Genomic DNA, 12576 nt, shown 5'->3' on the forward strand with positions numbered 1-12576 from the left:
GCTCCTAAGCTCCTGCACACTTAGACACAAGGTTAGAAACACACAGGACCTAACTTAACTTGTTAATCACACCAAAACAACCTTGGGATTCCAACAGTTAGATCACAAATAAGCTTAACTTTGACTCCTTTGTCATTATCATAACTTGGGTTCAATCATCGGATTCTTCCCGCACCAATAGCGATCTCCAGCCATATCGCCGAAGGCACAGAATGGTTGAGCTAGGGTTTTCGCTGGAGGAACGAGGAAGAAAAGGCAAGTTCAAACCTATATTTTGATATGAGATCTGAGAGGTATGCAATAAGTAGCTAGGGGAGTTTAGAGTGCTTGTTTGTGATGCCCAATTATTTGAATGAGATGCGATTTGCGTTTTCCGTAGAGTTCTTGTGTCGTCGCGTGTTTTACCTTCCGATTTTCGCAAATGGATCTGGGCAGGTATGTTGAATCGAGTTTTCTCGTTTGGATTTTTAGTGATGGTGCTTGTGTTTCTAGAGTCAGTGTTTGAATCTGATGTTGCTTCATTTCCTCTCGTGGATTTAAGTTCTAGACATTTTCCGTTAAGATTTAGGCAGGGGATGGCGTTGTTTGTTTTTTTATTGCATCAGAAAGTTTTGGGTTTAGCTGTGGACTATTTGGGTTTTGGCCGAAGACATTTGTTTTACTGTTGTTCTGATAATGTGGACAGATTGGTGAAACTCAAACCTTGATCGATGATACCTTTGCTCTTTCCAGTTGTTAACGAGTTACGTCTCTTCAATTCTCCTTGACAGTTTGAGGTCGGGACCAATATCTGGATGGATTCGTTGATTTTAACGCCTCTGTCGCTTTTTGTGAGCTTTAACGAAGAGTTTCTACTTCACAATGTTGTTTTGATTCGCTGACATATTTGGGTTCATGAGTTGATTTTGGTGGTTGCTTATGCCTTGATAATAGTTGATTTGTTTTCCCTTGACAAATGGAAATTATTGGTTGATTTATAAGGTTCATTCAATTCGTTGAAGTTCTATTTCAAATCAAAATATTGTTGTTCTCCATGTCATGTGAAATTGCTGGATTGATTGGTAGATTCATTCAGTTTGTGAGTTCCTGTTTCATTGAGTTGTTGTGGAAGTAGTGTGGAACCAAGTTGTTGTTGATACTAAGCTTTTTTAGTCCTGTCGAAGACTCCCTTATCTGATTCTCTATTTTCTTAGTATTTCGGTGATTCAATTATTGATGTATTCTTGCTCCTTATACAACTGGAATTTTATACAAGCGAGTGAGTTAAACTGTGATCGTTGTAGGGATTGGTACTCTTATTTGGTTCCAAAATTGTTCATCGAATTCATGTTTCCATGCTTCTAGTTGGGTGAATTGTCTACTAGTCCAATTGCATAGTTATAGAAAGATTCTTGTGAATTGTTGTGTACTATTCTCGATTTTATTGTGCATGAGTTGGGTTCTTAGTAATTTTCTTATGCTATGCATGAATTTGACTCTGGAAAGATTCTTGTGAATTGATATGCCTACTGATTAAATGAAGTATGCTAATGTTATAGAAACGAATATGGATGGAATGACTGAAATATACTAAGGAATGAATGACTGGAACTTATTAAGGTTATATGAATCCTATGTAGCTAATTGGATGTAGCTAAAAAAACATTGTCGGAAACCTAGGGATGTTTCAATTGGAGATGCCCTAAGGTAACATATTCTAAATCTTTAGAGATATAGTAGGCATCTATTAATGATGCCCATTTTCTATTTCTAGAGAATGTATTAAGAGCGTACCTTAGTGAATCTCGGTTGCTTACCTTTTCTCAGAGATTCGAAAGTCCGGTGATGAGCTCCTTGATCCTCGAGTGAAGATGTGCTATAGTTTCATCTTCTTCTAATCGGAGGTTACTGATCTGATTGCGAAGTAAGTCCCATCTTGAAAGTTCCGCCTCAGAGGTTCCTTCATGAAGTTCTAGGAATTTTTCCCAGAGCTCCTAGGCAGACTCGTAAACTCCGATCCGGTTGACTTCTTACTGTGGTAGGACACTCAGCAGATGAAACTCTGCTTTGTCATTTACCACGAAGTCAGCTTGTTTCTTCTTCATCTATTGATACTTTTCCTTACCCTCGGGTGCTTCAAAACTAAATTCCATTATTAACAATAAATCGAAGTCTGTTTTGAAAAATACCTTCATTCGACGTCTCTAAAAAGTGAACTCCCCTCGAATACTGGTGGGTAGATGCTCGGTCCGACCATCTCTTGTGCTTCGTTTGGCGCTTAGTCTTCCTGAAGCGCCCTCGTTCTGATACCACTTGTTAGGACCCTTTGTGGCCGGCTAGAGGGGAATGAATAGCCCCTGCACACAAAAAAACAAAAAGACCTTTCTCAGACTTATAACTTAATTAAAAGAACCCTTGCATAAACATAGAAAGAAATAATAAATCAGAAAGTCGAGGCTCAGCGGATTTACTTGGTTACAACTGGGGAGGTTGTTAATCCAAGATAGATGACAAAGCGTACTAAAAATCTCCTCTGGGCGGAGAAGCTTCTTACAGCAATGAACGCACAGAATCAGAAAGCTAAACAGAAAAAGCGTACAAGTGTTGTTTCGCAATTTCTTGTCCTCTCTAATTATCTTCTGGGAGCAGGACTACTTATATAGCCATACTCCGGCCACCTGGAAGGATTCCAGGCGCCTGGAATGGTTCTAGGTGCCTGGAATGTGATATAATTCTATCCCCGATGTAACGTTCAAATGCCACGTCGAAATGACTAAGAATTAGGTTCTAGGCACCTGGAAGGGTTCCAGGCACCCCGGACTGGTCCGGGCGCCCTGACCTGCTCCAGGCACCTCGGATTGGTCCAAGCATCCCGGACTGGTCCGGGCACCTCGGGGCCAAAAATCAGCTCTTGGTCCCGGTCTACTTCTTCGGTTCCGCTAACCTCGGTCCCAGTCTTTCGCTCTGTCTCTGCTCACTTGGGTGATTTTAGCCATCTGGAATAGGGCTCACCCGAACTCAACTTCTGACCTTCTCAAGCAAACTTCCGCTCTGGCTTCTCGTCCCTTGGAATCGCTACTTGCTTCCTTCTCTTTCGCCATTGTCCTCTTCTACAACTTTTAGTCCCTCGGACAGCTGCATCTTTTGCTCCTCGAGTAATCTTTCTCTTCGGGTTCTCGTCCCTCGGAAACATCGCACGCTCCTTTCTCGTCCATAGGTGTACTCTTCCGCAGTACCTCGTCCCTCAGACGCACCGAGCTCGTCGGCTCTCTCCTGTGCTGTCCTTCTCGCTAGTTGCATCTTTCGCTCGACTTCCTGTACTCCTAAGTTCTTACACACTTAGACACAAGATTAAATATAATAGGACCTAACTTAACTTGTTTGATCACATCAAAACTACCTTGGGGGTACCAACACGTATACCTTATGGCCGCTCGTTAGGATTATTACTCAAAGTCTTTGGCCAAAGCATCACATGTTAAGAGTGCGAGACTCTTATACACATGTACGAGTAATTTGAATCCACAGAATGAGAAAGTATTACTTGGGTTAAGTGTGACGTAGTCAGCTAAGTGGGGACAAGACACATAGACCATGTCCTAAATCAACTAGGTATAAATGAGTGAAAAGAACGAGGCATGACTCATTGTAGCTGCTGAAGGGTTTAGAATTAATTCTAAGATCAACTATAATTTTCTGGCTAATTGGGGATCATGATGTACTACTAAGTGTCACTCATGATCATTCTATAATTAAGTAGTTAATTATAGACGACCAAGATAAATCAGGAACCTATTGGGTCACACACACTAAAGAGTCTCTAAAAGACGTAAAACAAGTTAAAGAATAGGATTCTTAGATCAAGAGATAAATATTTGGTTGGATCATACATAAGACAAATATGAAAATATTTGTCGCAATAGAAGCGCGGATGAGATACATTTCTTATGGAAGAGTTGGATCATATTTGGTTTAATTATGAATTAGTCATAAACTAACTTGGTTTAGTTGTAAACCAAACCAAGGAGTTAATGGACTAATTTTTGGTTAAGGGATAATGGGTTGGATTTGGGCTTTCTAATCCAACTCATTAATAAGAGCTATATATTGACATGGTTGAAAGAAGATTATACACATGAGATCATTAATTAGCTTGTAAGGTTTTTGGAAAACCTTAACCCAATTTCTCTTCTCATCTCACTCTCCCCTCTCTCTTTGCCACTGCCAACAAGGGGAAGCCTTTCCCCTTGTTGCCATGACCACCACAAGGGAGAAAATTCTCCCTTGTGTGCTTCTCTTCCTCTTCCTCTTGATCCCTCTTCTTCGCTCGTGGCTAGTAACTTCCGATAAAGAGGTTTGTACTCAAGGAGTTGTCTTGTGGAACTTGACATGGATACGAATAGAGGCGAGGTTCGACAACATTGCTACGGTTGATGTCCTTCTCGTTATAGTTAATCCGTAAGGTACACCTAGCATAAATTTATTTTTCGTAAAAATTTAATTATGTGATCTTGTTGGCATGTTATATCCTTGTATGCGTGTGGTGCATGTGATGTAATAATTTAGGAATTATTATTATTTTATTTTTCATTGTGTATGTTTACGTAACATGTTTTAGCATACACTGCATCGGGCATATCCCAACAGGATGCAAAGAATACACTCTTAGAAATTCAAAACCTATTATTGCACCTTGAGTATTCTAGATATTCACTAGGGATAACTTTCCTTAATACCTTTCTAATGATCTTTCTAGGCTTCTTAGAAGCCTTAGTCACACTATTCTTTTCAATGTTACTTCTAGGGATAACTTCTATTATTACCTTGATTTAACTCCTAAACTTAGGGTTAGTTCCATAATTATATGGAACTCTATGGTATAAGGACACATTCACCTTGACTTTTGGTTTATATCCCAAACTTCTCTTGCCATTCAATGAGCATTCCCTATCTACCCTTCGATTTTGTTCATTTGACTCTTTAAAGATGTTTTCCATTCTTTTAAGGGTTTTTTTTTTTCAATTTATCAAGTTTTGACCTTCAGACATGATTTTCTATCCTTAAATCCTTATATTTAAATTTTTCTTGATTTCTTTGGGTATTTTTAATTTTAGACATATACCTAAAATCCTTAAGGTGCATTTGATTTAGGGTTATCGTTGATAATCTTAATCATCAGCGTATCCTCCCTCTACTACTCTCTTCCCTTGTTCGCTCTTCCCCCTCGGGTGTCGATGGCCTCCTCAAGCTCCCTGCTTCTGCCACCAGGGGTTCACTACAAGAAATATGTCATTCAACAACACTCAAACGACAACGGTTTTATACCAAACCGTTGTCTTTTTATCTTTTAACAACGGTTTTAACAAAAACTGTTGTCTTTTAGTAATTTTTTTGGCCTATGACAATGGTTTTTAAAAACTGTTGTCAATTTATGTTTTTTTGAGGATACGACAACGGTTTTTAAAGGGAACGACAACAGTTTTTTAAAACTGTTGTCTATGTGCACTTTTTTGGGATTACGACAACAGTTTTTAAAAACCGTTGTTTATTAAGTGTTGTTGAATGCGATTGTTTTTTCTTTCGCCACTTTTTCTCCTTCGTCATTTGTCTGTTTTACGCTTTGTTTTTTTCTGTCTCTTTCCCAAAACCCTACTCTTCGCCGCCTCCTCCTCACCGCCCTCTTCGTCGCCTCCCTCCTCACCACCCTCTTCACCGCCTTCTTCGCCGCCTCCCTCCTCACCGCCCTCTTCGCCGCCTCCCTCCTCACCACCCTCTTCGCTGCCTCCTTCCTCGCCGCCCTCTTCGTCGCCTCAACTTTCGGCCTCGCCACCTCCTCCTCGCGGCCTCTACTTTCAGCCATCTTCACCGCCTCCTCCTCGCCGCCTCGACTTTCAGCTAGTTCCAAAACAAGAAGGAAGAAGAAGGAAGGAGGAGGAGGAAGATGGAAATCCCTCTCCTGATTGTCTCACTGATCTTTCTCTGCTTCTTTTCCTCTGCTCTCTCATCTTCTGTGGTCACCTATTTACCTGGATTCCAAGGCCCCCTTCCCTACATGACCAAGGGAAGCTTGGTCTACGATCGGCGGCGGTGAATCATGTTTCGGCGTCTCCTGTTGCAGCATCCCCCGCCGTGGCGTCGCCACTAGCTTCCTCGCTCTCACCGCCTTCACTCTCGGTTCCTCCGACGGCCCCTCCCTCCCCACAAGTAACCCTCCTTTCTTCCTTTTCCCTTCACCTCCTTTCTCAATATTTTCTCTTCTTTCTCACGCATGTGCTCCCCTTCGTAAAAGATGTCGCCATTTCGATATGCGATCCGTTTCGGCAATTTCTGTCTTCGACTTCGTCGATTTTCTCGCAAGATTTCACGCTTCCATTCTCAGTCTTTTCTCCAGGTTTAAACCTAACCTATCGTCCTTAAAGTTTTCTTTCATCGATTTGGAGTTGCATAATCTTTTAATCTGATTCGTAGAGTTTTTTGCACGGCATTTTCCAACCGCGTGCCCTCTTCCACCTCCGGATTCAAGTAAGGACGTGGCATGCTGCAGTGGATGCCTCAAAAGGAACTCTATTGTCAAAGCGGCCGCGGCAGCTGGTCCTGCCGTGGTGAATATATGTCTTACTGAAGGTGAAAGGACTTTATTGTGTCTTCAGATTTCCTCAATATGTGGATTTTTTTAGGTGTATTCGTTTGAACGATGAGCTTTTTCCAATACTTCTTTTCAGATGTATATGGTCCTATGCCTATAATGGGTATAGGGTCTGGCACTATCATTGATCCTGATGGGACGATCTTGACCTGTGCACATTGCATAGCAGACTTTTCTAGTAGGCAAGTGATCTCAAAAGGCAAAGTGAGTATGCAAACCTACAACTTAGTTATTCATCTTGATGAAGAAATGCGCTTAGAACTGGATGAGGACTGAGAATTTGAATTTGCAAGTTATATCCAGTTGGACTTGGTTACAAATACTATCTGGGTGAAGTTACAAGCAATTAGATTTCATCATGTAGACTAATAAAGATTGTGACTCATGTCTTAGTCCACCTTTGTAGGGCGGAAATTGTAGAAGATTGCAAGATGCATATCGGTCTTTTTGAAGTTTCCTTGGTTAGCTTGCTGTCATACAAGTTTGAAAGATGTTCTCCTAACTCAGTCTGGTTCATATCTGACTATGCTAAGTTTGCTTGAGATGATGAGATGTAATAGTCCTGGACCATATCTTTAAGTTTCCTGGACCATATAAGGGAAGCTTGGTCTACCATCCTTATTCCTGGACCAAGGTAACTTCTTCTTCTTGATCAGTAATTGAGGAAGCAATATGATACATGCTTTTGTCCTGTCTGCGTGAAAACATTCGTGCAGGTAGCCAACATTATCTTTGTAGATTCCCCGTTGAGTTCTGGATTCTCATACTCAAGAAAATATGAAGGGTATGATGCCAACGATACTATTTGATCCGAACAGGCTTCTAAGTTTCTTTTACAGGTGGGAAAGATCATATATATTCCTGATGTAATTACTGTAAGTGCCTTAAATATGTAATCTTTCACTTTTGCAGTGGCTTGTTGAGCACCCACAGTTCATCTCCAATCCCCTCTACATTGTTGGGGATTCATATGCTGGAAAAATTGTACCTATGGTGGCCAAAAGAATATTGGATGGTAACTCTACTTTTAATGTAAACTATTGATGAGGGTGTTAATTTACATGTCATTTTCATTTACTGTAATTCAGGTATTGATGAAGGGAAAGAACCATTACTTAACCTCCAGGTAAATTGCTTGAATTGATGGGTCACTGGCAATAAAGGGAAAGAATCTAATTTTGATCTTTAAATTATGTCATAGTTTATATGAAAGAAAAAGCCTTGGCTTTCAGGGTTACTTGATTGGCAATCCATCCACGGGTGGAAAAGTCGATACCAATTCTAAAATACCTTATGCTCACAGCATGGGAATCATATCAGATGACTTCTTTGGGGTAATCTTAGTAGATCAACTAGGACGAATTTCTCAAAATGATCTTTGGTATCACTTCACGAATTGTTATTTAGTTATTATTTTTTTCCAATTAATTATATTTTGTTCTTTAAGATCATATAATTTATGTGTGTTCATAGTTCACAAAAGCGGAGTACTCTCAAGAAGAAATTGATGAAGTGCGCTCTGAGATAGCAGAATGCATACAAGATCATATTTTTGAATAGGTATATACATGAGTTCATCTTATTGCATTTGACAATAATAATATTCAGTTAAATTGAATACATGCTGCTTATACTTGATTGCACTTGATTTGGAGATATCTGTCTCTGAGTCCATTTACCAAATCCAATCGGCATGACTAAACTGCATACTTGATGCGCCAACATCAAATACAAACCGATAACTTAATCCTTTGTCAAATATAAAAATTGATTAACCTTAATCCTTTGTCAAATATGTATACTGTATTTTGGTTTACATAACAAACTTTCTGGGGTTCTCAAATTTATAATGTAGATGTCTTTGTTTAGAAGGGTAATAATCTTGTTACTGCAGCATCTTCATTTTTTAGATGACTCCATTATTAATAGTGACGAAGGGGGTATTTTACATCAAATTGAGATGATTATGGCCAATTTTTTCTGGGGTTCTATCAGTTCCAATAGGAAGATTCACTGGATCTCTTGGAAAGATATTTGTAAACCTAAGCTAGAAGGAGGATTGGGAGTAGAGAACACACTTGTCGAAATTTCTGTCTAGCATGTACTGTGGGTCAGTCTCTCCTATGGTGGTTTTACTCAAAAACAAAGCTTCACATTGTTGGAAAAGGATGTTACAGATGAGAAACGTAGCAGAAGAGCAGATTAGATGGCGTTTAGGTGAAGATCATATTAATTTCTGGTTTGATACATGGTTAGATGCAGGTCCTTTGTTAAATCCCTCAGTCTCATCGTTAAATCTTGGGCTTTTATGTTCTTTACTAGTTCTATCTGTGTGATTTCCATGATCTAATTAGCGGTATCCTCTATGATGTTGTTGGAAGTTTGGATTGCTCTTTTCTACTCTCTATTCCATGTAAAAACTAAATAAACCATCTCTATGCTTTTGCATGATTGTCGGAGAATTTTATTCGAATATGAATTGGGGAAAATGCTAATATAGTTAGGAATTTTGATTCCTGCTAGAAGTTAGGCCGTTTACTGAGTCTATTTGAGTATCAAGAGAGTAGATCCTTATGATAATTGTGGGTTGATCAATTTGCTTGCTCTGTGAATTTAAATTAGTAAAGCTTGTTTGCTTAATTCTCTGTGTGCTGCTTTGTTGCTTCAGCCCTTGTTTGTATTTGTGATTTTGTATGCTCCGGAAATAAGTTGGAACTTGATTTTTCATGTCTAATTTAGCTAGATTCTATAATGCTTTTTTGATGCTCGATGATAGAACCAGAATCTCTGGTTGTTGCTCTAAGCCATTTCTGCAAGTAGATTTTCCTGAATGTGCTATTAATTAAGCAAATGCTATATGTAGATCTGCAAGTCTTCGATTTTTAGATTAATTTAAATAATTATGCTGATTTACTAAAGAAATTGCTGGCGGATTATCTCGCTAACAAAGCAGTTGAACCCATAGTAGATGGAGTTTCGCTAGACTTCAAATTGGATAGAATTTTTTTTGGTATATGTAAAGTTGATAGGTTTGGTTTACCATACTTAAGAGTTACTTGTAAAGCCATATAGCTGGTCTTTTAAGACATACTACTCTGAGTTTTTGTAAAACTGTAATAAGGTCAGGTGTGAAATTTCCAAGAGATCCATTTTTTATGCCATTTACTCCTGGGAAATGAATTAACTTGCAATCATATGCTATTTACCTCAGGGAAAAGATAATTACCCGTTTATGTGAAAGGAGAAGAAAAGAGAAGCTAGGAGGGAGGAGAAACCAGAAAAGGCTGCAGTTTAGAAGATGCACAGGCTGTTTAGAAGATGCACAGGTAGAGAAGACGTGCTCCAACAAAACATGATATTTTGGACTATATGTGTGATATATATAAACTTTTGGCTGTGTAAACTTTTGTGATGTTTGAATGTTGATGTTTGGTACTTTAATGATGTTTGGATGATGATGTTTGGTACTTTAATGAAATTTGCATTGTAAATATTGATTATGTAGGTTTTTTATCAATGAAATTTGCACGGGATGTTTTTTATAAACCATTGAGTAGGAAAAGATTAATAAGTTTTTTATTTATTGTCAAAATGTTGTATATTGTACCCAAAGACATCAGTTTAAATATGTCAAACTGTTGTCAATCGCGTTAAAAGACAATAGTGACAAACTGATGTTATTTAACATCGTTGCCTAAAAAGACAATGGTTTTTAACCGTTGTCAAACCGATGTCATTGGCAAAAAAGACAACGCTTTTTAGCCGTTGTCGTAGACAGTTCAAAACTGTTGTTGAAAAGCCTAGGCATACGCTCAAAGACAACGGTGAAAAACTGTTGTCTTTGTAGGAAAAGACAACAGTTTTTCACCGTTGTAAAAATATTGTCTTTACCTTCAAAGACAACGGTTAAAAATTGTTGTCGTTGGCCACCCCTTTTAATAACACAGCCTTTAACAACAGTTCAAAATGGCCTACGACAACGGTTTAAAACCATTGTTGTTTGTCTTTTTTCTTGTAGTGGTTTCGCTTTCCCCTAGTTCTCCACCACTCCAAGAGCTCCTCGCTCTCTTCCCCTATTCGTCTCCGTCTCTATCGTCTCTCCCAAATTCGTTCTCAGCGAGGAGGCTTTCAGGGACTTCCGTGGCCTCTCCGAGTCTCCGCTCAAGGAGAGCGACAAGGATGAGGAATACGTCTGACTCCTACAACTTCAAGGAGGGAGAAGAGGGCTCCATTATCGACGTGGACCAGGATGAGCTCGCCATTGCCAAATTACGCCTGTCACAGTAGCTATTTAGTACCCTCAAGAAGCGAGGGATTACCACTGTTCCTCAATCTCCACCTCGGTTGCGCTCGTCGACGGTCGCCACCAGTCCCGCTTGCCTACCGATTACGTGACTGTGTGATAACAAAAGAAAAACACGTGAAGTGCCCGTGTGGTTTGACATGCTTTTCCTCCATTGAATTATAATTTGTCTTTTTTTTAGTTTGTTTTTTATTTGTTCTGAGTGTTGATAACTATAGTAGAGTTTAATTGAGGAAATTTTAAATTACTATTGTAATTCTTTCCTAGACAAGTTTTAGATTACTCCGTCTAAGCTAGGCATGGAAGGGGAGGATAAGAGATAGATCCATGATGCATCTGCTCGTTTATTTTACTTAAATATTATTAATTTAATTTATTTAAAAATAAATTAATTAAATATTAAATTTATTTAGTTGGAAAAGTATTTAGTATTGGACCAGGATAATATAATAAATATTAAATTAGGTTATAACATTACTTAGGATTGAACCAAATAATATTAGGTTATATTTTATTCTCTATAATCTTGATTATGTGATTACCAGGTAATTACATGATTAAGGTTATACATGACTTGAATCAAACACTCCCTTAGAATTATTACCTAAATCATTTTCTAACTTCCTATTCTAATTAGGAAGAGTGATTCTAGCATTTTTCTTTAATTCGATCATGCTTCCTATTTTCATGATAAATAGTATTAAAATAATATAAATTATTTCTATGATATATTTTATTATTTCTTAAAATAATTATATCAATAAATGATACTTTGGGTTTGCTCTTAAGAGCTCCCCTTGAATTAAGCTCCCTTCTTGGTTTTGATTGGAATCCTCCCCCTTGGACATTGATTCCGGTAGTGATCCTTTTGATTGTAATAGAAGCATCTAATATGCTCCTTACATTTACGTACTAAGGCTTGTGTTTTCTTTGACTTCTCCTTTTCCTTGGGTATCACTTGATCCTTTTTCTTGATCAATTTTAGGCACTTGATTTTATAGTGCCCCTTTTCCCTACACTCAAATCATATGATATAATTATTATTTTTGACAATTAAAATTATTATACCTTTGCTTGTAGGAGTGACACATGATCCTCCATTTGATCATTCTTGTCTTGTGGAGGTGGCACAATCTTCCTCCTTATCATTTCCAGAAGTTGAGGCTTCTTCTTGATCTGACATCAATGAATTGTGCTCCCCCTCGATCCTTGAGGTGGATGACTCTTATCTTCATCCTCGGATATTGAGCATCTCTCAATCTTCAAATCCTCATGCATATGAAATAAAGAGTTCCCCTCTTTACTTTTGTCGTTGCACTCCATTAAGGATGGTTCTTCATGGAGCTTCACCAATTTACTCCATAGCTCCTTGGTATCTTCATAATCTCCAATTTGACTCAAAATGCTGCTTGGTAATAGATTGACCAATAATTTGGTCACTTTGTTATTGATCTCGCATTTTTGAATTTGTTCCTCGCTCTAACTTCTCTTCTTAAAAAATTTTCCTTTGTCATCCATTGGAGCTTGAAACCCCTCCATTAAAGCAAATCATTACTCTATCTCTATTATCAAGAAATTTTCAATCCTTGATTTTTAAAGATCGAAGCTTGCCGATATGAATGGTGGAGGCACCCGAGTATCATATCCG

General features: G+C 38.5%; 1 protein-coding gene and 1 long non-coding RNA gene across 2 annotated transcripts; both read left to right on the forward strand.

Moving 5' to 3' along the window:
* The first annotated feature begins 421 nt into the window (after window positions 1-421).
* On the forward strand, window positions 422-7158 carry LOC121978208. The gene is made up of 6 exons (XM_042530586.1): window positions 422-435; window positions 6041-6183; window positions 6269-6370; window positions 6448-6603; window positions 6702-6829; window positions 7032-7158. Exons 1-6 carry the CDS (start codon window positions 422-424, stop codon window positions 7074-7076), a joined length of 588 nt encoding a protein of 195 aa, XP_042386520.1. The 3' UTR covers window positions 7077-7158.
* Window positions 7159-7432: 274 nt separating this feature from the next.
* On the forward strand, window positions 7433-7748 carry LOC121977499. The gene is made up of 3 exons (XR_006110877.1): window positions 7433-7464; window positions 7538-7640; window positions 7714-7748. It is a non-coding gene; the product is annotated as an uncharacterized LOC121977499 (long non-coding RNA).
* The last annotated feature ends 4828 nt before the right edge of the window (window positions 7749-12576 follow it).

The sequence above is a fragment of the Zingiber officinale genome, chromosome 4B (genome assembly GCF_018446385.1).
Source record: "Zingiber officinale cultivar Zhangliang chromosome 4B, Zo_v1.1, whole genome shotgun sequence".
NCBI classification, from domain to species: domain Eukaryota; kingdom Viridiplantae; phylum Streptophyta; class Magnoliopsida; order Zingiberales; family Zingiberaceae; genus Zingiber; species Zingiber officinale.